This window comes from Pelmatolapia mariae, linkage group LG7, assembly GCF_036321145.2.
Source record: "Pelmatolapia mariae isolate MD_Pm_ZW linkage group LG7, Pm_UMD_F_2, whole genome shotgun sequence".
In the NCBI taxonomy this organism is placed as follows: domain Eukaryota; kingdom Metazoa; phylum Chordata; class Actinopteri; order Cichliformes; family Cichlidae; genus Pelmatolapia; species Pelmatolapia mariae.
In genome coordinates, this window is record NC_086233.1 from 7,088,533 (window position 1) to 7,112,500 (window position 23,968).

The 23,968-nt window shown below is 42.5% G+C and overlaps 1 protein-coding gene across 1 annotated transcript in view; it reads right to left on the reverse strand.

The window, feature by feature from the left end:
• The window catches only part of LOC134630574 (serine/threonine-protein kinase Nek1-like), a 36,915-nt gene extending 22,696 nt beyond the window's left edge, over positions 1–14,219 (reverse strand). The window contains exons 1-6 of the mRNA XM_065471463.1: positions 14,100–14,219; positions 6,784–6,880; positions 6,570–6,667; positions 1,078–1,161; positions 911–978; positions 386–472 (exon numbers count right to left, since the gene is read on the reverse strand). Of these exons, the coding sequence (XP_065327535.1) occupies positions 386–472; positions 911–978; positions 1,078–1,161; positions 6,570–6,667; positions 6,784–6,880; positions 14,100–14,219 (554 nt within the window). The remainder of the gene's footprint in view (positions 1–385; positions 473–910; positions 979–1,077; positions 1,162–6,569; positions 6,668–6,783; positions 6,881–14,099) is intronic.
• Between the last annotated feature and the right edge of the window lie 9,749 nt (positions 14,220–23,968).

Genomic DNA, 23,968 nt, shown 5'->3' on the forward strand with positions numbered 1-23,968 from the left:
TATCATTCATTTGATATGGTATCAACAGTCAAGTGCATGCCCTTTACTTTCCTTTTATAAACTGAGATGAAAACAAGACTTTACTGACAACTCCAGATCATTTAGACTGGGCTAAATTTACTTCAGTCATTGTAACTACAGTGGGTTAAATTGCATGTACACTTAAAATAGTTAAGGAGAAAAATCAATACCAGCTTCCTGCTGTAGATGTAAGCGAGCAAGTTTACTCAATAAAAAGGCGAGGTGACATCCTTACATTACACTGTAGCCACCACTTAATCCTGCAGACTCAAGATTCAGTGGGTAGACACCTTGTCTTATTGATTACTATTGAATTTGCTTGACAACTAGAAACCAATGTACGATATTCCAGAAGTCCAAGTACCTTTTGTTATTGTATGGTTTATTTTCACAGATCTCTGGTGACAGGTTATATGGTGTTCCTATGCATGTACTTGCCAGTTCTACAGTGCTGAAAAACAGAAAAATAGCACATTTTAATATTAAAGCTTCAATATTTCAAATAAGCACGGTCTAATGTGCAAAAATACAAACAATGACATAAAATCAAAGCAAAAACTGCTGTAAAAAAGGGAAAAATCAACATCAATAATAAATGCACCTAAGACCCTCAGAATAAAATGTATAAATACATAAAACATGTAATACAATATAAGATCAGATATATTTGATTTAACCAAAAGATATTTCTGTGTAACAACAGTTAAACATTGGATAAAATAAAGGCAGTGTACAGATAACAAACTTCAATAAAATAAACTACAATATTTTTTAAATGTAGTAAAACAGAATGTCTTATTACCAGAAATGCAAAGTGTTCTTCAACTTTTAGTCTGAAATCTATGCTTAATGAAAAACTGCAGGGCTATTTAGACAACAGTGTGCATACCTGTTCAGCACCCTTGCAATTCCAAAGTCTCCAAGCTGAACTGTTCCATCTTTTGTCAAAAAGATGTTCTACACAAAAGCATTATGATAACACATGTAAATAAACCAATACATGCAAACACACAACTTATCACTTAAAGGGAGGGCTTGTGATTTATGAAACAATACCTGTGATTTTATGTCTCTGTGGAGAATTTTTCGATCGTGTACATGCTTGAGCGCTAGGCAGATCTGCACAAACCAATCTAGGATCTCAAAAAGGGAGACTACAGTAAACCATACTTATTGTGATCAGTTTAACCCAATATGTGTATACTGTTTGCACAGTGTGTCAAGAGATTTACTCTAAATGACACTTCTTCAGCTAAGAGTCTAAGAGGAGAAACACACACAGACGCTGCAGCATTTGCTTGTATACAAGGGCGATCACAGAACGCTCACACCAGAGTGGGGGCCCTGCGATGCGCGCTCTGCTCTTGCACTTGTCTTTATTTATACACAAGAAAAATGAATACATTTGACGTGAGCATGTGCGTATGTGATTGTGTGTGTGTGTGTGTGTGTGTGTGTGTGTGTGTGTTCGAGGTCAGAACTGCTTGTTTGTCTTCTTACTATCGCTGTGAGAAGACTCAGATACAAATATCAGAACACGTGTTATGAAGAAGAATCAGTCCTGAACAATGAAAAGAACAATCAGTTCTAAGCAAGGAAATGATCATCATGCAGCATTCTATCACAAGCAAACTTATATCATTAAAAGCTTATACTGACTAAAAAATACAATTTTCTATTGACATTCCCTCCTGTTGTCAGTATAACCTTTAAGTGAGATATCAGTATGTAACATCTTGTTGCACATTTTCTGTCACATCATCATTAATCTTTCGTTCTTTCGTGTGTTTGCGTTCTTTCCTGCTATTTTCAATATGTCATCAGTGTCTAGTACTGCTCTGTGTTTTAGCCATTGTTTTCTGTTCTTTAGGTGGTGCTGCTTTTTGTTCGTCCTGCAGTACAGACAGTCGAATGGTCTGATTTTCACGAGTTGTTAATAAAACTGTGTTTTTTTTGGCTGCTGCTGTTTTTTCAGCTTTGTCAGCAAAATTGTTTCCCTTTCTAATTTCAGAGTCATCCTTCTGATGTGCTGAACATCAGAAGCATATTGCTAAACGTTGTATCACATGACGAGTTTTCTCCCATGTAAACAGATGTGTGCCATGATAAAATCTTCCTCCACACACTAGAAATAAGAAACTAATTTCAACCATTTTTACATCTTATTTACTTATCTTATAATCCAGTCATTTTTTCAAATCCAGTATCAATCAACTAATTTGCATATCAGCTCATAATGCGCTAAGTTGATAGGTCAACAGAAATGCATGTTCAAAATATTATCACAAAAGAGAATTTCCTTCATACATTAAATTACTTGTTTTGCATCAATCAAACAGAAAGCATTCCACAATTTATTGTATTACCAACTAAATTTATTGTCTGATTACTGCTTGGTCATACCAGACTCTCTCTCTGTCTTTATTTCCTCTTCTCTGTTTTCACAAAGGTGTCACCTATTGTCCAGCAAGCTGGAGAGTTAAATGTCAGCAGTAGATAAATTCAGCATTTGATAACAAAACTCTGTTAAGCTTTTCCTGCTTTAACACCAATGAGAGATATAGAGGCGCATGTATATAGTTTGTGCTATAGTGTAAGCTGTTCTTCATGTGTGTTAGTACGCTTGCATGCAGGGCCTCTGGGCCTATTTCACCCATAAGGGCATTTTCTTAACAGTTGCCTTTCTCTCGCGTGTGTTAAAAAAGGCAAATGTGCTATTAGCAGCTGTGATATTAATATGCTGCTATATATTACATTATACCTGTAATCAAAATGAGTGAATCATGACACTGCTGTAGGCCACATCATACTTCTTGTGTAATCAGTATGTAGTTTTAGTTTGCATCATACTTTTGAGTCAACAGAATGTGAAAATCATTAGATTAACTAGATAGGTTGGTATTATCCTATACTGCTGATTTACTGTGAGTGAGTTAGACTATTTCGTGACATTTCATACTGCTGAGTTATAAAGAGACTATTGTGTTCAGAGAGTCAGGGCCCTTTTTTTTTTTTTTTTTCCATTGTAGAGACAACAGAGCACATTGCACGGGGGCAGAAAACAGGGGGCCAAGGTCATAACTCAGGCTCACTGACAGAAAGAATGTAAATGCTCAGTTTTGTGGATGGCTTCTTTCTTTTGTTCAGTATATTTCTGCCTTCACCCAAGAGGGTGTACCCTAAATATGTGCCTTCAGGTCTCCACAATTAGAGTTTATTTAAAGATACCTTGTGGCCTTAACTCAGCCAAGTGACGTGACACAGCCATAGTATTTTGCTTACACCCTTCCTCTGTGTGGCCAGTCACTAAAATGTCATCTACGTAAAGTAGAAACTGTCCTCCTGCTGGCAGGAGGCAGGACATCATTGATTTCTTTAAAGCTTCTGCATAGAGAGTGGGGCTGTTTTGAAAACCCTGAGGTAACCTAGTGTAGGTGTATCTCCGTCCCTCAAAAGTGAAGCCAAACAGATGCTCTGAGTTAGGATGTAAAGGCACTGAGAAAAAGGCGTTTGATAAATCTATAACTGAGAACCATTGTTCTTTTGGGGTGACTTGATTTCATTTATTGCTCGTAGATCATGTACCAAATGATACTTTCCAGTATTAGCTTTATTCACCACTTAAACAAAACATCACTCCTTGTTTGCTCATTATTATTATTATTATTATTATTTTAAATTCTCCTTTCTCAAAAACAGAAAATGAAATTGTAGTTGTTCTTGGCTGAGAAACTCAAACCCCCTTTGTTTTTGTATTTTTATTGTTTTTTTCAGGACAAGAAACTAAGTTTTAACTTTTCTGCCTTATCACCTAAAACAAAGTAAACAACCCAGCTCTCAGCTGGCTCTGAACTTATCATCATCAAGGTCGCATGGTGAGAGCTACTACAGAAGTCACAGTACTCCTCACTCAAGCAACACGTCAAAACAAAAAACAAAAAACAAAATGCAGCACATTACACAGAGAACAACTGAAGATGTTGTTCTTGTTTGTTCTCCTTGGATTTTAGAATAAACTTATTACATCTGCATTAGTAAATCATATGCCTAATCATTATGTGTCACTGTGATCCCTGAGTGTGATCACAAATTTAATTAATTTTCAAAACAACAAAACAAAACAAAACAAAAAACAAAAAAAAAACCAAAACAAATAAGTTGCTGATGGTATCAACGTTTTATACACATGAGTCAGGATGCAAAAAAGGCTGCTGCCAAAGACAAATCAGAAGTGTGAGGGAAAAAACTGAGCCCACAGACAGCTGCGTGTTTGAGCTTTAATAGCTGCTTCCCTCCCTCTGATGTGTTCTCATGTAGCTCCTGCTGTAAAAAAGTGTAACCTGCTCATCAGCTTAGCAGTGACCACATATTTAATTCAGCTTCTCAATTTTGTAGCGTTAGCCATTGTATACAGGTTTTAAATTATTAGTTGTTAGTATAGGTGTGCTCTATATTTCAGCAATGTCTCATCTAGGATGACAGGTTTTCAAGCAGGTCAAGTGCCTCTATGCACTTAATTGGTTTAGATAATGTCTTTATTTTCATCCTCTCATATGTCATTGTACTGAATTTGAGCAACCTTAAGTTTGATGCAGACTACTTCTAACAATTATCCACCTCACATCATAATTGACTAAGGTGCCTCTTCATATTAATATTATTTCATTATTAATGTTATTATCTCTTTATATAACAGCAATAGTATATTACAATATTTATTTATATTTTATTTGTATCCACCAAGGGTGGTGATCTGCAGTTTCACCCTTTCCCAAGTTGGAGACATTTACATTTTCACACACTTTCCTTGGCTGAACAATGACACAACCTTAATATACCTTATGCAGTTCTCTAATTTCTAATATGTGTTTGTGTGAATCATTCTGTTCATTCAGGGCATGGTCTTCATCCCAACTATGTGTCATTGTTAATACCAGTTTACAGGTTGTTATCCTTGCTATCATCAACTTGAATACATTACAGTTAAGTTCTAAATTAATTTAGCCTTTTGTTTATTTTACTTTATTCCTCTTGTATCTATATGTATTCAGTCGGGTCTGTTTCCAGCCCTTTTTAAACTTCTACTTTGATCTTGAATTTTTCACTTGGTGAGGGATTATTATGTTCTTCCTGATCTGAACTATTCTCTTCACCTGGGCTGCTATCCTGTTCTGAGTCACTGTCTTCTTTGTTTGTTAATGCTTTTACTCTTTTTTGCCTGTCGTCCTCTCCATTCCTCTCCCCTTCTTTTGGATTATTCCTGCTCCGGTTTCTTGTTTTTCTAATCATTCCTCGTCAGGTGTTAATTTTGCTTGTTTATTCCCCATTTTTAAAGATTTTGCTGGGCCGTCACTGGCACACTCGACTTCAGAGTGGTTACTGATACGGCCTTCGACTTGACCCTAAAGGTCAAGCGGTATCAGTGTTACGAGACGACGCCCAACCGTTCTCCAATGTCACCAGTACGTGAGCCTCAGCAAAGAAAACAAAATAAAATAGAAGTAGTTCAGTAGCGTATTGTGCTGTAAAATCAACTTACTTCTAGACACATACACACATAGACATTTGCGCGCTTCTACAATTTGTTAAGAAGTAATTACGGCTACTTCTAAAACCTAAGTCTAATTCGGTTCATTTCGGCGAATCCTAACCTATTTTAATTTGTTATGAAGTAATTACGGCTACTTCTAAAACCTAAGTCTAATTCGGTTCATTTTGGCGAATCCTAACCTATTTTATTTTCCTATTTTGTTTGTTATTCGGTTCGTTACGGCGATTCCTAACCAAAATAGTGTTTCTCTCACCCTCAGACGTCTCACTGGTGGTTCGGATCGTCAGTGAATCCCACCGCCGTGGACCAGACTAAAAACACCGGCCTGGACCCGAATTTTAGCGTCCCAGGTCTTTCGGCCTCGTCTAAGAAGGCTGTGCACAGACTTCGGTGCTGGCTTCCCACGGCGTCAGGAATCAGTGCTGGATCCTGGAACAGAGTCACAGATAACAGTTCTGATGTTTCTGCCCCGGCTTCGAAGGACCAAAATAAATGTCAAGAGATTTACTCTAAATGACACTTCTTCAGCTAAGAGTCTAAGAGGAGAAACACACACAGACGCTGCAGCATTTGCTTGTATACAAGGGCGATCACAGAACGCTCACACCAGAGTGGGGGCCCTGCGATGCGCGCTCTGCTCTTGCACTTGTCTTTATTTATACACAAGAAAAATGAATACATTTGACGTGAGCATGTGCGTATGTGATTGTGTGTGTGTGTGTGTGAGTGTGTGTGTGTGTGTGTGTGTGTTCGAGGTCAGAACTGCTTGTTTGTCTTCTTACTATCGCTGTGAGAAGACTCAGATACAAATATCAGAACACGTGTTATGAAGAAGAATCAGTCCTGAACAATGAAAAGAACAATCAGTTCTAAGCAAGGAAATGATCATCAAGCAGCATTCTATCACAAGCAAACTTATATCATTAAAAGCTTATACTGACTAAAAAATACAATTTTCTATTGACACAGTGACTGCCTCGAGTAGTTGCTGACTTACTTGCTCTTCTGAGAACAGTACCCCTTTCTGAGATTTGATCTTTTTGGATAGGTCTCCACCCTCGCAGTAGTCCATCACAATGTACAGACAGCCACCCTCTGGGAAAAAAAATACAAATAAAATAAAAAACTTATAGTATGTAATTATCACACAGTGCACATTTGATAATATTTTCTTCACATAAACAGATGAGCTATTTGGATGGCATTAGTACCTTCAAAAGATTCCTTATACTGGACGATGTTTGGATGACTCATGCTGGCAAGAACAGCAACTTCCTTTCGAGATTCCTCCCTCTGTTTGCTGGACATCTGTCAAAGTAATGAAGAGGGTAACGAGATGAAGCGCAGGCTGAAAACAACATGCGAAGCTTGTGTAATATCTTCTGCCCTCAGCTGAATGTCCCTATCCAGCTTATGCAGAGAGCTAAACATTAACTGGCTTCAGTAAACACTCAGGAAACCGTGTGGCATTCTTCAGAGCTTTACTGATCCATATTTTTCATTTTGTAAAACTGTAATAACAGAAACAGAATACAGTGTATTCACTCTCCATACAAATACACAAAGATTACATTAAATATTGTTGACTTATGTAAACGGTCACTACACAATCTCAGTATCAACACTGTACCCGCGTAGCATTTCAAGAGATACAACTAACACCACATGCTGGTATGTTTCATGCTGGCAGGCTAAACAAAGGGCTAACAGCTAGCTTATGCTAGTAATGTAACAAACTCGCTAAACACACAACAAACTCATTACTTTGCTGAACAAGGTACTAATAAGTGAGAACAATCAATCGTTTTGCCACACTTACAGATTATGCCTTTTCAAGAGCGCCAGATGCAGGAATTTACAGAGACACAGAGAAATGGACCTTCCCTGTCAAGCGCTGGGAGAAAATCACTGCTTGCACTCAAACATGGCGCTACCCTGTCAACCCACTAGATGGCAGGCTTTGCCCAGACAAGATCAGGAATAAACATATTTTTTCTGACATGTTGCTACAATTAATTACAGAATGATGATTATGACCTGCTATATAACAAACTTATAAAAAGCATACCTTAGAAATAACAGGAGGGACAGAATACTCCCCGCCTGACGTCTGCAGGACGTCACACCAACTAAAGCTGAATCCCACTATTACAAAGGATATTAAGAGTCTTTCAGACTTAGCTCTTAGGTACCAGTAAGACGACTTCACTGATGGGTCTCAGGTACACTCTACATTCGCCACTGCGGATGATCTTGACTTCGATCTTCCTTACTCTGCCATCTTGACTGGGGAAGGTCTTTATGACTAGCCCTAGTGGCCAGTCAATCCTGTTTTCTTGTCCCTCTTTGAGCAGGACCACATCTCCAATTTGTAGATTGGGCTTTGGTGCCCTCCACTTGCGACGACCCTGTAGTCCGCTGAGGTACTCTCTCCTCCATCGTCCCCAGAAGACGTTGGCCAGATACTGTACACGTCTCCATTGCGCTCTAAACAGGTCCTGATCGTGGAACTGACCTGGTGGAACTGGGGGCGCACCGACCTTTTGTGTGAGTAGCATGGCAGGAGTGAGAATCTCAGGATGCTCTGAGTCAGCAGAAACTGTGGTAAGTGGCCTTGAGTTGACTATTGCAGTGACCTCTGCCATGTCTCCAAGATACGTGTTGATTTTGTCATTATGACAACCCTTCTTGTCGATTTGGAGTTCTCTGCAAGCACTCACAAAGTTTGTGCCGCAATCGGATCTGAGTAGTTTAACAGCACCTCGCATGGCAAAGAAACGGCGCAGAGCATTGATGAAAGATGAAGTGTCCATTGCTTCTATTACTTCAATATGTATGGCACGAGTGCTCATACACGTAAAGATCACTGCCCATCTCTTGGCCTCTGCTTGACCTCCTCGTGTCTTTCTGACTGTAACAAGCCATGGACCAAAAACATCTAGGCCCACACACGTGAAAGGAGGGTCTGTACACATTCTGTCTTCTGGTAGATCTGACATGATCTGCTCTTGTTGCTTGCCTCTTAATCTGTGGCATATGACACAGTTGAAGATAACACTACTGACGGCTCTTTTCCCACCCACAATCCAAAAACCTGCAGCTCTAATTGCACCTTCGGTGAAGTGTCTGCCCTGATGACATACTTGTGCGTGAAAGTGTCTGATTATGAGCTGGGTTATGTGGTGTTTACTGGGAATGAGCATGGGGTGTGTCTCATCTGTTGACAGTTGAGCTCTTGCCATCCGGCCGCCGACCCTAAGAACTGCATCAGCGTCTATGTAAGGACTCAGCTTGCTAAGTGGACTTTGTGTGCGAATGGACTCACTCTGCTCCATGCGCTTGATGTCATCCGCATACACCTCTTTTTGAACTGCACGAATGATAGTAACCTTGGCCTGCTGAAGCTGTTCTTCTGTAGCATAGTTGTTGCACTTGTGCCAACCACGACATGCGCTCTCTGTTTCAGCTTTAAAGGACTTGGCAATGTGCAGCAGTCTGGCAATAGTTTTCAGCAGACGAGTCCAATTTGAGAATCTCTCGAACCTTGTGGTCCTGAGCTCTTTTTTTGACAGAAAGGTGGCACAGGATACGATATCTGGGCGCAGCTCGGTGTCGTTTTCAGGGCAAACAAGGTCAAAAGGTTCTTTCTGTATTTGTCGTTGGCCCGAATCTGTAAGGAAGGCAGGTCCGCTAAGCCATGTAGAGTGAGACAGATGCTCAGCGGGCAATGCTCGTGTGGCATGGTCAGCTGGGTTTAGCTGTGTGGGTACGTAATACCATTGGTGGGTCTGGGTAGAACGCCTAATGCGCTCCACACGGTTATGCACATACACATAAAAGTGTCTTTTTTCATTGAAAATATATCCAAGGACCACCTTCGAGTCGGTGTAGAAGTTCACCTCATTGATAGTAGTGTCAAGCTCCTGCTGGACCATTTCCGCCACTTCTACAGCCAGCACAGCCGCACAAAGTTCCAGTCTTGGAATTGTGATGTCTGGTTTTGGAGCCAGCCTGGCCTTTCCAAGAAGAAACCCAACTTCACTGAGCCCATTGCCTGCTGTGAGTTTCAGGTAAGCAACGGCTCCAACAGCTTTTGTGGATGCATCACAAAAAACATGCATTTCTTTTCTCTGAGATTCGGATAGTGAGATGGATGTATACATGCGGGAGATCTTGAGCTGTTGTAAGTGCTTTAGGGAATCTTTCCATTGTTGCCACTTGTCCTGTTTCTCCCTCGGCAGCGGTGCATCCCATTCGCTAATGTCCATAGAAATCTCTCTCAGAATGGAGCGGCCTTCGATGCTAACTGGCACAGCGAAGCCAAGTGGGTCATACAAACTGTTGATGACTGACAATACACCACGTTTGGTGAAAGGCCTGTCGCTGATTTCAACTTGAAATGACAATTGGTCTGTCGACAGGTCCCAGCCTAAGCCAAAGCTGCGTTGCATGAGTGGGGCGTGTTGTCCACGTTGGAGTTCCTGCGGACCTGTAGCTAGATCTTCACTTGGGAAGGCACTGACGACTTCAGGGCTGTTGGATGAGATCTTGTGAAGGCGGATGTTAGACTGAGCCAGCATCCTTTGTGTTCTGTGAAGGACGTCAATCGCCTGGGTCTCAGAGGGAAATGACTTTAGCCCATCATCTACATAAAAATGGCGCTCAATAAATTCCCTTACATCACTGCCATATTCTTTCTCTCCTTCCACAGCAGTTTTCTTGAGCCGCATAGATGGCAACTGAGGGGGACGGGCAATTCCCAAAAACATGGACTGTCATGTGAAACTCGTCCACTTCTCCATCCAGGTCGTGATCGCGGAACCACAGAAAACGCAGATAATCACGATGGTCCTCTCTGACCATGAAGTTGTGAAACATCTGCTCCACGTCGGCCATCACAGCATGTGGGTCACCTCGGAATCTGAGAAGCACACCCACAGGGCTGTTATTGAGATCTGGGCCCTTACACAGCACTTGATTCAGGGACACATTTTCGAACTGGGCGCTTGAATCGAAGACTATTCTGATTTTTGCTGGCTTTTGGGGGTGGTAAACACCAAAGTGTGGGAGATACCAGCATTCTTGGTGGGGTTTGAGAGGAGGAGCCCTTTCTGCATGACCTTTGTCGAAGATCCTTTTCATAAACTCCACATAATGATCTTTCATCTCCGTCTTTCTCTTTAATGTCTTCCGTAGGGACATGAGGCGGGAGAGAGCCTGCTCTCTGTTGTTGGGTAAGCGACGTCGGGGATGACGAAAGGGCAGGGGGCGACCCAGTTATTTGCATCATCTTTAGCAAACTCTTTGTGCATAATGTTCAGAAACGACTTATCTTCTGCAGAGAGTGCCATTTTGTCATCATCAGTAGTTTGTTGAAAGATGTGTTTGCCCAGTTCATCTTTGACCTGTGTGCTCTCAAAAAGGGGGTATTCTCCTGTGATCTTCACCTTTGTGTAGATTCTGCTGCCACAGGGAGAGAGAAAACTGGGGCGGCCATTATCGAGTATGTTGGTCTTGTAGGAGTTCACTGTGGGTCTGTGAGCTCCCGAGAGACAAACATCCCCAACAATTACCCATCCAAGATCAAGCTTTTGGGCGTAAGGTGCTTCATTGGGCCCATTTGCCTGGCTTCGAACCTTGTGAGCCTGAATTACATCACGGCCTAAGAGGAGGAGAATATCTGCCTCTTGATCAAGAGGGGGTATTTGTGCAGCTATGTGAACTAAGTGATGATGAGCAGCTGCAGCTTCTGGGGTGGGTATCTCACTCCTGTTATCAGGGATCTGATTACACTCTGTCAGTGTTGGTAGTGGTATAGACACTTTCCCGTCAACACCCTCAATGACAAAGCCGTGAGCTCTACGGCCTGTTCTGTTTGTTGTGCCAGAACATGTTTTCATTGTGTATGGAAAGGCTTCACCATGTACATTAAACATGTCAAAAAAGGGAGAACGAGCCAGTGACACATTACTTTGGTCGTCTAGAATTGCATACATTTTCCTTTTCATTTGAGGGGCTGTGCTGTGATATACTTTCACCATGCAAATTTTAGAACAAGACCATCCTTGTTGTCCCTGTCCACATACCTCGGTGCAGTTAGATGTGGTCATTGTGGAGCTCGGGATGTCTGGCTCCCCGCCGTGTGCCTCTGGTGTAGAATCAGAGCTCCCACTTGTCCAAGGGGGTGGCCCAGCATGCATGGCGGAGATGTGGGTACCGCTATTGCACTCCAGACAACGAATGTCAGCTTTACAGTCTTTGGCCCTGTGTTCTGTTGATGAGAGACACTTGTAACAGATCAAGAGCCCTTTGAGCAGACTTTTCCGCTCATCCAGTGTTTTCATCCTAAACCCTCTACATTTTGCAAGTGAATGGGCCTTCATGTGTACTGGACACTGTTTTTCGGGATCGAGAGAGTGGGTGTTAGATTTGTTGCTGGGTGTGCCAACCTGTGTTTTGTTTGCTGTTAGCGGGGCTCTAAAATGTGATTGTCTCACCAGTGGCCTTTCTATCTTCATGTGTCCAGTGCTGTAATTTTGTAGAATGAAGCTGGGGTCAGTTTTCATTTCAGCATTGCTATTCACAAACTGCACCAAGTAGGAGAAAGGCGGATAGTGCACCCTGTGTTCTTTCTTATACTTGGACCCCTGTTTGATCCATGACTCTTGCAGGGTGTGTGGGAGTTTTTCCACAATTGGGTTTATGCCTCTTGGAGTGTCGAGAAAGCTGAGGCCTGGCAGGTATCCTTCGTTTTTTGCTGCTTCAAGTTCCAGGAGGAGATCTGCAAGTTCCTGAAGAAGGTGATTGTCTCTCGGAGTAACTCTGGGAAAGCTCTCTAGGCGTTTGAACAGGGAAGCTTCAATAACTTCTGATGAGCCATAAATCCTGTCTAGTCTTTGCCATAAACGCTGAAGACCTGTTTCTGGATTGTTAACATGGACAGCCCTGATTCTCAGAGCATGCTGGAGAGACTCCCCACTGAGCCACTTAGTGAGCAGATCAAGTTCTTCACTGCACTTTAGGTTTAAATCTTCAGTGGCATTGTGAAACATAGATCTCCATGCTAGATAAGTCTCTGGCTTGTTATCAAACACTGTCAGTCCTGATGTCAGTAGGTCACGACGTGAGAGGAGGGCAGCGAGGTCTGATACATCTGCTTGTCGTTGTGGTGTGGCCGCTCCAACATGGTTGGACCAATGGGGAGGTGGAAGTTTGGGCTGCCAAACGGGTGGAGAACTGGGGGGGTACCCGCGTGCAGCTGCTGCTGATATGTCTGGCCCTGTAGAGTGGGCGTTGTCTAAGTCACGGTTTTGCTCTCTACTGTGTTTTGACTCACCTTCCATTTTAGTGTTGCTGTGTAAGTGGGTATCTACATACTCTTGAGTGCGACTGACAGCCACAGGAACGTCTGGTGGCTTCACAGACTCTGCCTGGTCCAGAACTGCAGCCTCTAGGACCCTTGCGGCTGCAAGTGCTGCTTCTGCTTCTCCCTCCTGCTTCAGAGCATTTAGCGCTGCCTCCATCCGGGCCTTTTCGACCTCCATGTCTATTTGGCGTTTGGCGTATTCTGCTCTTGCTCGAGCAGCTTCGGCTTCAGCTCGTGCTCGTGCTGCAGCAAGGCTTGCTGCTGAGCTGTTTGACCGGCGTGAAGCTGCTGATCTGCATTCCGACCTGACTTCCAGCTGTGAAAGCTGCGAGGTGTCTCCGTGGTTGGACATGGTTGCTGTTGCTGGAGTGAAGTGTCTCAGGATCCTGGCAGTGCACTTGATGCGTGGACAATCTTTTTACTCTTCTGCCCTCAGCTGAATGTCCCTATCCAGCTTATGCAGAGAGCTAAACATTAACTGGCTTCAGTAAACACTCAGGAAACCGTGTGGCATTCTTCAGAGCTTTACTGATCCATATTTTTCATTTTGTAAAACTGTAATAACAGAAACAGAATACAGTGTATTCACTCTCCATACAAATACACAAAGATTACATTAAATATTGTTGACTTATGTAAACGGTCACTACACAATCTCAGTATCAACACTGTACCCGCGTAGCATTTCAAGAGATACAACTAACACCACATGCTGGTATGTTTCATGCTGGCAGGCTAAACAAAGGGCTAACAGCTAGCTTATGCTAGTAATGTAACAAACTCGCTAAACACACAACAAACTCATTACTTTGCTGAACAAGGTACTAATAAGTGAGAACAATCAATCGTTTTGCCACAGTTACAGATTATGCCTTTTCAAGAGCGCCAGATGCAGGAATTTACAGAGACACAGAGAAATGGACCTTCCCTGTCCAGCGCTGGGAGAAAATCACTGCTTGCGCTCAAACATGGCGCTACCCTGTCAACCCACTAGATGGCAGTCTTTGCCCAGACAAGATCAGGAATAAACATATTTTTTCTGACATGTTGCTACAATTAATTACAGAATGATGATTATGACCTGCTATATAACAAACTTATAAAAAGCATACCTTAGAAATAACAGGAGGGACAGAATATAATATATGCACAGAAGCTTACTCCAGATATGCCTCCTATCTCCTTGATGACATATTGGTGTCCATCATCTTTGGATTTGACCAGGATAGCCTCTCCGAATGAACCTTCCCCAATTTTCTTCACCTTTTCGTACTTGTCCATGTTATTGGATTGACTGGCTCCACATGCTGGATCTGCAAAGACATCAAGAACATGCTAATGCTATCCACAGTATTTCTGATTTCGCGCCATTACCCCGATTCATAGCGGAAGCCGGTTTTTTACTTCCGCTTGCGCTGTTGTTGACAGTTGCGGGGTTACACCTTCACTGTTGATAAAGATTTCTCTCACTGCAGTTTTACCTGGAGTAAATGGCAACACATCGAAGGTGGATACACAGTAGAGATGTTTTAAAAAGCAGCGACGACAGTTCAGTTGCAGTGCCTCACCCGTCACCTCTCACGGAGTGGGTAGATGACATGAAACTATGGCCCGATGTTAGCTACATCGACATTATTAATTACTTTGTATTTTCCGAAGGCGTTGATGGCGAGGAATTACGTAATTACAAGAGCACCGAGGCGTATAATTACCTGCACAACAACAAAATTGATAAAGTACTGCTCAACAAACAAGGTGACTTTATTTTTCTTAAAGCAGCTGTAGAGCCGAGCCAGAGTATTAATCAAGCGAAACACTTAGCATGGGTAATGCTAAGAGAAAGTGGAGTAGTGGAGACAGTCGGCTGTTCCTGTATCGCCGGATTAGGGAGATCATGTAGTCATGCGGCTGCTATTCTGTGGAAGGTATATCACTTATCTGGATATCACAATGTTTAAATCACTGAAACACAAAAACTGGACTGGTCAAAGGCTGTGATTAAGGAGTCACGCTACTGCCATCTAGCCAAGTATTACGTGGAGCACTGTTTACATGTGAAAGCCACTTGTTAACTTTGTGTGGGCTGTATGCTGTACAATCACATGAAGATAAAATATATAAAAAAATAAAAGACTGCACATTAAGGGCAGGACTATTAATATGAAATGGATAATATGGGTGACTTTGCCAGTGTTTATATCTGTTTTGGATATGATTCAGGTGTATTGACCCAGGGTCATATCTATAACATGCAGGACACCGACCGTGTACTGCTTTTGTTAGTGTAAACCTCCTAATTATGTTAAATCTTGAGTATTGACAGTGAGAAAAAACTATTAATGTTTGTTACAGGTGCAGAATGCTGCGATCAGTGGAAAGACAGGGCTTGCATGTACAGACGAGCAGGGCAGGTGGAATGCAGGGACAGCAAAGAACCTTGAACCTAAACGTCTAAGCCTGATAAACTTCAGACATCACAGGGCAGAGCAGCAGTACGATGTGAACTCCCGGACTGCAGTGACACAATCTCTCCCTAACACACCATATCACCTTACACATCAAGACTTTATTGACAGTGTTAGCAAAGCACCAGTGAAGCCACTTTTCCTCCTCAAGAACACATTAATTGGAAAGTGTTACAATGCCTCGCCATCTGCAGGTCCTCACCGCAACAGTAAAGTTGATGAGCAATTTTTTCAGCCACACCAAGCACACAGTTACAAACTAAGCTGTAATCCATGCAGGGCATTCTACCAGGCATACAAGTTTCAAGTTTCTGAAGAGCAAGCAGAACAATTACAAAAAGATACAAAAGAGCAAAGTGCATCTGATTTGTGGCACAACTGCAGGAAAATCAGACTTACAGCAAGCTCCGCTAAAAAAGTTCCAGTACGTGCCACTACAAAAAATGACAAATTTTTATCTGAGCACATGTACTCTTCCTTTCGTGGCAATTATGCAACAAACTATGGTAAAGAAAATGAAGTTAGAGCTTGTCATCAGTTGAAAGAACAGGGTATGAACATCTTTCACATGGGTAGTGTTATCAGCATCCAGGAGCCATGGCTCTCTGCGAGTCCTGACGGGGTCATTGACTCAGATGTGCTTCTAGAAATAAAATGTCCTGTGCCGACTTATCCTTCACTCATGGAGCAGCTTACCCAGAAATGCAGCGATATCAAACTGGTAGATGGAGAACTGCAGCTGCAGAAAACTGGCAGCAGAGGCTATTACATGCAAGTGCAACTTACAATGTTTTGCACAGGGCTCAAGACTGCCACACTTGTGATCTGGACACCTACTGAGCATGTTTCATTTACAGTGCAATATGATGAAGCATTTGTGTAAATGACCTTTAAATTTGGTAAATATTTTTACGTTTGTTTGAAAGGTACTTCGGTTTTATTTTGAAATCCATGCTTTTATTTTGAAACCGGAAACTGGCGCAAAACCATTAACACTAGATTTACTATCCTGCGCAAATTTGCGTAACTTCCCTAAACCCAAAACACCCTAGAATTACTGGCTTTTTTATTTTCTGGTGCAAGTCCCGAGGTGTTAAGCACCCCTGCTGAGATTTTCACAGGTCGTCAGCTTGTTTCTCCTACAGCTTTTGTTGTGCAAACCACCCATTGTCCTTGAGGCCTGGCACATTTGCATTTGCTCACTCGGAGTTGCTCAGATCCAAGGCAGGCCAAACCTCTGTGTTACAACTTTCAGAAATGCCTGGTAGAAATGCTTCAACTTACTCATGAGATTTTGACCACATTTTTTGCGGAAGTCACAACTATACTGTTGCCAGCTGCAAGAAATGCTTGGTAGGGAACAGCTGTTCCCTACCAAGGTTCGTTTCAAAGTTTGAAACACTTTGAAATAAAACAGACTTGTGTACCCATATATTGTGAATGTCTGTCTTTTGTATGTAGGTTGTAAGACAGAGGTTTGGCCTGCCTTGGATCTAAGTAAACAAATGCCAATGTTGCACAAACACACACACACACACACACACACACACATACATATATATATATATATGTGTGTGTGTGTATGTGTGTGTATATATGATATAGATGTGTCTGTGTGTATAACTAGACTTTATGCATATTATATAACGTGTGGCTATATAAATATATGTACAACTCTATGTATATATGTTTATGGCCAGGCATCCAATGTAGTGACAAGGATTGACAAGATCTAATATTGCATATGAGAAATATTGCACATAGAAACTACCATGGTGTATAGTACGCTGCAGGTAAGGAAGGAAAGTAGCCTTCCTGTTTGTAAGAGCAATCATGTGTCCTGTTGGTGCCATTGTGGATTGCTGGTCAGAAAGTTTTCTGGTGCCACTAATCAAAGAGACAATGCCCCGAGATAGATTCATTTCAATTATGCAACACCTTCGATTTGATGACAGGGACACGCGGGCAGAACGGGTGAAAACAGACAAATTTGCAGCGATCTCCGACATCTGGACACGCTTCAACGAGAACTGTGCTAAGAGTTTCACTCCAGGGGAACACATGACCATAGATGAACAGCTGTTCCCTACCAAGGTTCGTTGTCCATTCACCCAGTATATTGCAACCAAGCCAGACAAATTTGGGATCAAGTTCTGGATGGTCACGGATTTGGACACCAAATATGTCTGCAGTGCATCTCCTTACTTGGGAAAAGACCCCAGTTGTCAGAAAGGAGAGAGGCTGGCAGAGAACGTGGTCATGAAACTGATGGAGCCGTTTTTGGATGATGGAAGAAATGTCACAACGGACAATTTCTTTACTTCACTGTCACTGTCGCACAGACTGCTGCAGCGCAAAACAACATTACTGGGCACGGTGAATAAAGTCCGGCGTGAACTTCCTCAACTTGCAAAAGATACTGCAAAGCGAGAGGTATTCTCCACTTCAGTGCTTAGAAGTGGCAGTGTGTCCTTGACAATTTATGCACCTAAAAAAAACAAGACTGTGTGTGTTCTAAGTTCCATGCACCAAGACGTGATGATCGGTGACGGCAGAAAGAGGAAACCCAACACGATAACAGACTATAACCACATGAAGGTATGTGAATGTGTGTACAATTTTACACCAGTGCTACAATGTTTTCTGATGTGTGCTATACAGGCCTATAGAAAAAAACATATACTCATGACTCTCTCTCTCTGCTTTTACAGTGTGGTGTAGACGTGTTGGACCAAATGGCACCGATGTATTCTGTAAGATCAGCAACACGCAGGTGGCCAGTAGCGGTTTTCTACAATATACTGGACCTGGCGGCAGTGAATGCCTACATTTTGTACAAGGCATGTACAGGGTGGACAGGCAAAAGAAGATTTTTTCTGAGTCTTCTAGCTCAGCAACTTCGTTGCCGATTCATGCAGCACAAGGAAATCTTAGCACAGAGGCAGGCTGCTGCAGCTGCTGTGCCAGGGACTGTAAAGACAATGCAGTGCCAGGTGCAAGAGAGCTGCAACAGGAATTGCAGCAGATTTACCTGTGCAACATGTCAGAAATTCACCTGTACCAAATGCAGGGATGATGGACACTGGGTCTGCAAACGCTGTAAAGTTTGAAACACTTTGAAATAAAACAGACTTGTGTACCCATATATTGTGAATGTCTGTCTTTTGTATGTAGGTTGTAACACAGAGGTTTGGCCTGCTTTGGATCTGAGTAAACAAATGCCAATGTTGCGCACACACACACACAGCAAATCTGCATTTATTTGTCCCACAAGTGGAAAATCTGCATTGTCATTGCAAAAAAGTGGACAGAGCAAGGTATAGAAAGTGCACTATACAAACATTTTATGTATGTATGTATATATGTATATATATATATATATATATATGTGTGTGTGTGTGTGTGTGTGTGTGTGTGTGTGTGTGTGTGTGTGTGTATGATATAGATGTGTCTGTGTGTATAACTAGACTTTATGCATATTATATAAGGTGTGGCTATATAAATATATGTACAACTCTGTGTATATATGTTTATGGACAGGCATGCAGGCAGGTAAGGAAGGAAAGTAGCCTTGCAGGGAAGGAAAAACTTGAATCTCTCATGGTTAGGGGTTGGGGGAGGGTGTGTTTGCACAACAAAAGCAGGAGAACAGTGGAGCTGAAGACCTGTGAAAATCTCAGCGGGGTGCCAAGAGGTGTTAAGGTCGGGGGGAATTTACGCAAATTTGCGCAGGCCAGTAAATCTAGTAGTAGGGACTTGCACCAGGGAAAAAAGGCTCAGTAATTCTAGTGTTAAAGGGCTTGTTAGTAACGTTTCTTTTAGGATATGGTAAATAGTGTGCCTTAAAGTGAAAAATATGTACGTTTCCTTTGCCAATTAGTACCTGGCTGACAGTGGCACAAGGTTTGTTAATGTTTCCTTTAACGAAATAAGTTATTTGCAATCAAAATGTCGTTTAATAGTTTATGTGTTGTTGACCTTGACCTTGACCTTTATGTGTAGTTGTAAGTTAGTGAGGTGATATAATGAATTGAGTGATGTAAATTTGATGTATATGCTATATGTGAGCAGGAGAAATTTGTTTCCTTTGATGTTATGGTATTAATATTGCTGGTTTTGTTTTGTTCCTAGCTCTTACGGTGTCTTCACTGAATGTTTCAATAAAAACCTTTCCATTAAAACCTCTGTGAAGCATCAGTATAAGAGACCATCATTCAGCCAGGGATGCTACAGTAAGAGCTTCAGCCTCACAAGTTTCACCTGACTGCCAAAGTCTATGATGAGAGAAGAGGGATTCATTGTGATGATCTAAATGTGACACTCGCTCAAAATGGAAGCATCTCAGATATTAACTGCAGAAGCAGAAGGCTCAGATCAGATAAAGGACATCTGTCAAGCAAGCAAGGATAAGGAACTTCGCAGATCTGATCGCCCAAGAAATCCCACAGAGAAGATGCTTGCATTTCAGAGAGAGGAGGCACACAAAAAGGAGAAGCGGCTCATGCACCTTTATGATCAATGTAAGATCCAGGCACGTAAGGCAAGAAATCAGCTAAAGCTAGACATTCCAGAGACTGAAATCGCAGCTCTCATTGATAGCTTAGAGAAATGCATGAATGATGTTACGGACATTTATGTACAAATCAGAGATCACCTCACACCATCCAGTGAAACGAGACGTCGTGTTGATGCATGTGAGGCCGTAACAAAGGACATTATTAAAATTGCATATGAAAGAATATCAGGCATAGACGAAGACTATGACAGTGAAGTAGTCAAAGAACGCCTTCGCGAGCTCCTTAACAGAGACTATGCTCATTCCATATATGGATCCACAGTTTCACCTCCAAGTCAACACACTATAGACTCCATTGTCGCAGTAAAAAGAGCAGATGCTGCAGCAGAATTAGCAGCAAAGGAAGCGGAATATGAGTTGTTATTGGCCGAAGGAAAACAAAAAGAAAGGATCCAGCTCTTAGTAGAGCAACAGAAAAGGGATCTTGAAGCTCAAAAACATGAACTAGAAAGACTAAGAGCTGAAAAGGATATAAGAGCAGCACGAGCAAGATTGTCAATTTACAACCAAGAAGTAATGCAGGAGGGCAGCTTGTGCTCTGCTAACAGCAAACTAAGGAACCAGGAACATATGCACCCACATCAAGCTGTGTCTCCGGCCCCAGTTCAGCATCTCACAAGATTTCCAGCTTCACCTCCACAGACAGATGTGTCCCACTTAGCTCAAGCAGTACAAGACAGCATAGCCATGAACAGACTTCCAATGCCAGAGCCACCTGTATTCACCGGCGACCCAATCCAGTTCATTGAATGGAAATCTTCATTCATATCCCTCATAGATAAAAGGAACATATGTTCAGCTGACAAACTGCATTATTTGAAAAGATATGTGGGAGGCCCTGCACGAAAGACACTTGATGGTATCTTTTACAGGGAGGATGATGAAGCGTATAAGGATGCATGGGATCGCCTTAATAGCAGGTACGGTCAACCATTCGTCTTGCAGAGAGCTTTCAGAGAAAAACTAGCTAGCTGGCCAAAGATCCACTCAAAGGATGCAGAACAACTCAGAGCATTCGCCGACTTCCTACATGCATGTCAGCAAGCCATGCCTCATATTAAAGGGCTGGACATTCTGAATGACTGTGAAGAGAACCAAAAGCTGGTCCAAAAGTTACCTGAGTGGGCAGCTTCAAGGTGGAACCGCAAGGTGACCCAGTTTATGAAGGACAGACAGGAATTTCCAGCCTTTCAGGACTTTGTCAACTTCATGTCATTAGAAGCAGAGATTGCCTGTAACCCAGTAACTTCCCTCCATGCATTACGTTCATCAGACTTACCTGCAGAGAAACATCATCTGAAAGAAAGGAAAAATAAATCTACTGTTCTCCATACACAGACACTTACAGAGAATGAGAAGAATGTACCATCCAAGACAAGCTTAAAGCCCCCTTGTACGTTCTGTCATGATAACAAACACCGCCTACATAGTTGTCCAGAGTTTAAAGGAACGCCTCTGGAAGAGAAAAGAAAGTATGTAAGGGAAAACAAACTCTGCTACGGTTGTCTGAAACCAGGCCATAATGTTAAAGACTGCCGCCACAGACACTTATGTGATATCTGTAAGGGACGACACCCAACTTGCCTTCATGACGACAGATATTCCAACATGAATCCTGTGTTAGCCCCTAATCAGAACACAGACGAAGCAGCTACCACATTGTCTCTCAATACAGAGACTGAGCACACATCTACGACTACATCCATGATTTTGCCAGTCTGGGTTTCCTCTTCCAACAACCCAGGAATAGAAAGGCTTGTCTATGCTCTGCTTGACACCCAGAGTGACACTGTGTTTGTTGATGAAGATGTTAGTCGTAGCTTGACAACCAAGACCTATCCTGTAAGGCTAAAGCTAACCACCATGATCGGACAGGATACAGTAACACACAGTGAAAGAGTCCCAGGTCTCAGAGTGCGTGGTTATACCTCCACAAATCTCATTGATCTCCCTCCTGCCTATACCAAAGACTGCATACCAGTGAATCGAAGGCACATTCCTACCAGTGAAACAGCGAGGCATTGGAATCATCTCAAAGCAATAGCAGATGACATTCCGCCACATTTAGACTGTGAAGTTGGTCTTCTAATAGGCTATAACTGCTCACAGGCACTAGCACCAAGACAGGTCATCCTAGGAAGAGATAACGAACTTTATGCAGTCTGCACAGACCTAGGATGGAGCATCATAGGCTGCTCACCACCTCACCTTGAATCTCCTCCTGTTGCCAACATATGCCATAGAGTAACTGTCAAAGAGCTTCCTCCAGTGACGCCATCCGATGCCAGTAAAGTACTTGAGTCTGACTTTAAGGACATCAGCAAGGACAGCAGAACAGTGTCTCAAGATGACATCCTCTTCCTGAATATGCTAAAGGAAAGCATTTACATGAACGCCCATGGTCACTATGAGATGCCTCTCCCTTTTAAAGAGAGACCCTACCTTCCCAACAACAAGCAGTTAGCTATCATCCGGCTCAACCATCTCAAACGAAAGCTGCTGAACAACAAGAACTACAAGACTCACTATGTAACGTTTTTGAATGAGGTAATTAAAAACAATGATGCTGAAGAAGTTCTCTGTGAAGAGAAGGAAGGTGAAACATGGTATATTCCACACCACGGAGTTTATCATTCCAAAAAACCAGAGAAGCTCAGAGTGGTTTTTGATTGCTCGGCTAAGTACAAGGGAACTTGCCTAAATGATCATCTCCTGTCAGGCCCAGATTTGACAAATACTCTAACTGGTGTTCTTATCAGATTTCGACAGAACCATGTTGCTCTGATGTGCGACATCGAAAGGATGTTTCATCAGTTTCATGTGCGCGAAGCGGATAGAGACTACCTACGTTTCCTGTGGTGGAAGGATGGAAACTTCAGTGTGGAGCCGCAGGAATTCCGTATGAAAGTTCACCTTTTCGGTGCTGCATCTTCACCGGGATGTGCCAACTATGGGTTGAAACATCTCGCTAAGGAGAATGAGAGCCTGTTTCCTCTGGGCTCTCAATTCATTATGAGGGACTTCTATGTGGATGATGGTGTCACAAGCATAGCAGATGTAGATGAGGCTATTCAGCTTGCAAAAGAAGCCCAAAGGCTCTGTGCTATGGGTGGTCTGCGACTACACAAATTTGTGTGTAACAATGCAAAGGTGCTTGAGAGTATAGCACCATCTGAGCGTGCCACTGAAGTAAAGGCTCTTGATCTTGCCTTTAGTGATTCATCGCTGGAAAGAGCCTTAGGAATCCACTGGCACATTGAGTCAGACAGTTTCAGGTTCCATACCCGTTTGAAGGACCAACCAGAAACCAGGCGTGGTATACTATCCACTGTTGCCTCTCTTTATGACCCACTTGGGCTTATTGCTCCTTTCCTGCTAACTGGGAAAAAGGTGCTTCAAGAAATGTGTAGGCATGGTACAGGTTGGGATGACCCACTCATCAGTAAACTGCAACCAGTCTGGAGATCCTGGAAGAGTGATCTGGCAAATTTGGATAAAATCACCATACCCCGATGCTATGTACCAGCTGACTTTGGAAAGGTCACAAAGAGGGAGCTACATCACTTCTCTGATGCAAGCACGTATGGTTATGGCCAGTGCTCATATTTGAGACATGTGAATGAAAATGGAACTGTTCATTGTGCTCTGATTATGGTAAAGTCCAGAGTTGCTCCAATCAAAGCTGTGACCATCCCCAGGTTAGAACTGACTGCTGCTGTTGTATCAGTTGCAGCAAGCAATACTCTAAAGGAAGAACTGGGAATTTCAGGGATTGATGAATACTTCTACACAGACTCCAAGGTTGTACTGGGGTACATTAACAACGAGGCACGTCGCTTCCACACATTTGTATCAAATAGGATTCAGAAAATACATCTCAGTACAACTCCTCAGCAGTGGCGATATGTTTCTACTGACAAGAATCCTGCAGACCTTGCATCGAGAGGTTCTAGTGCAAGCAAGCTTCTGACATCGAACTGGTTTACTGG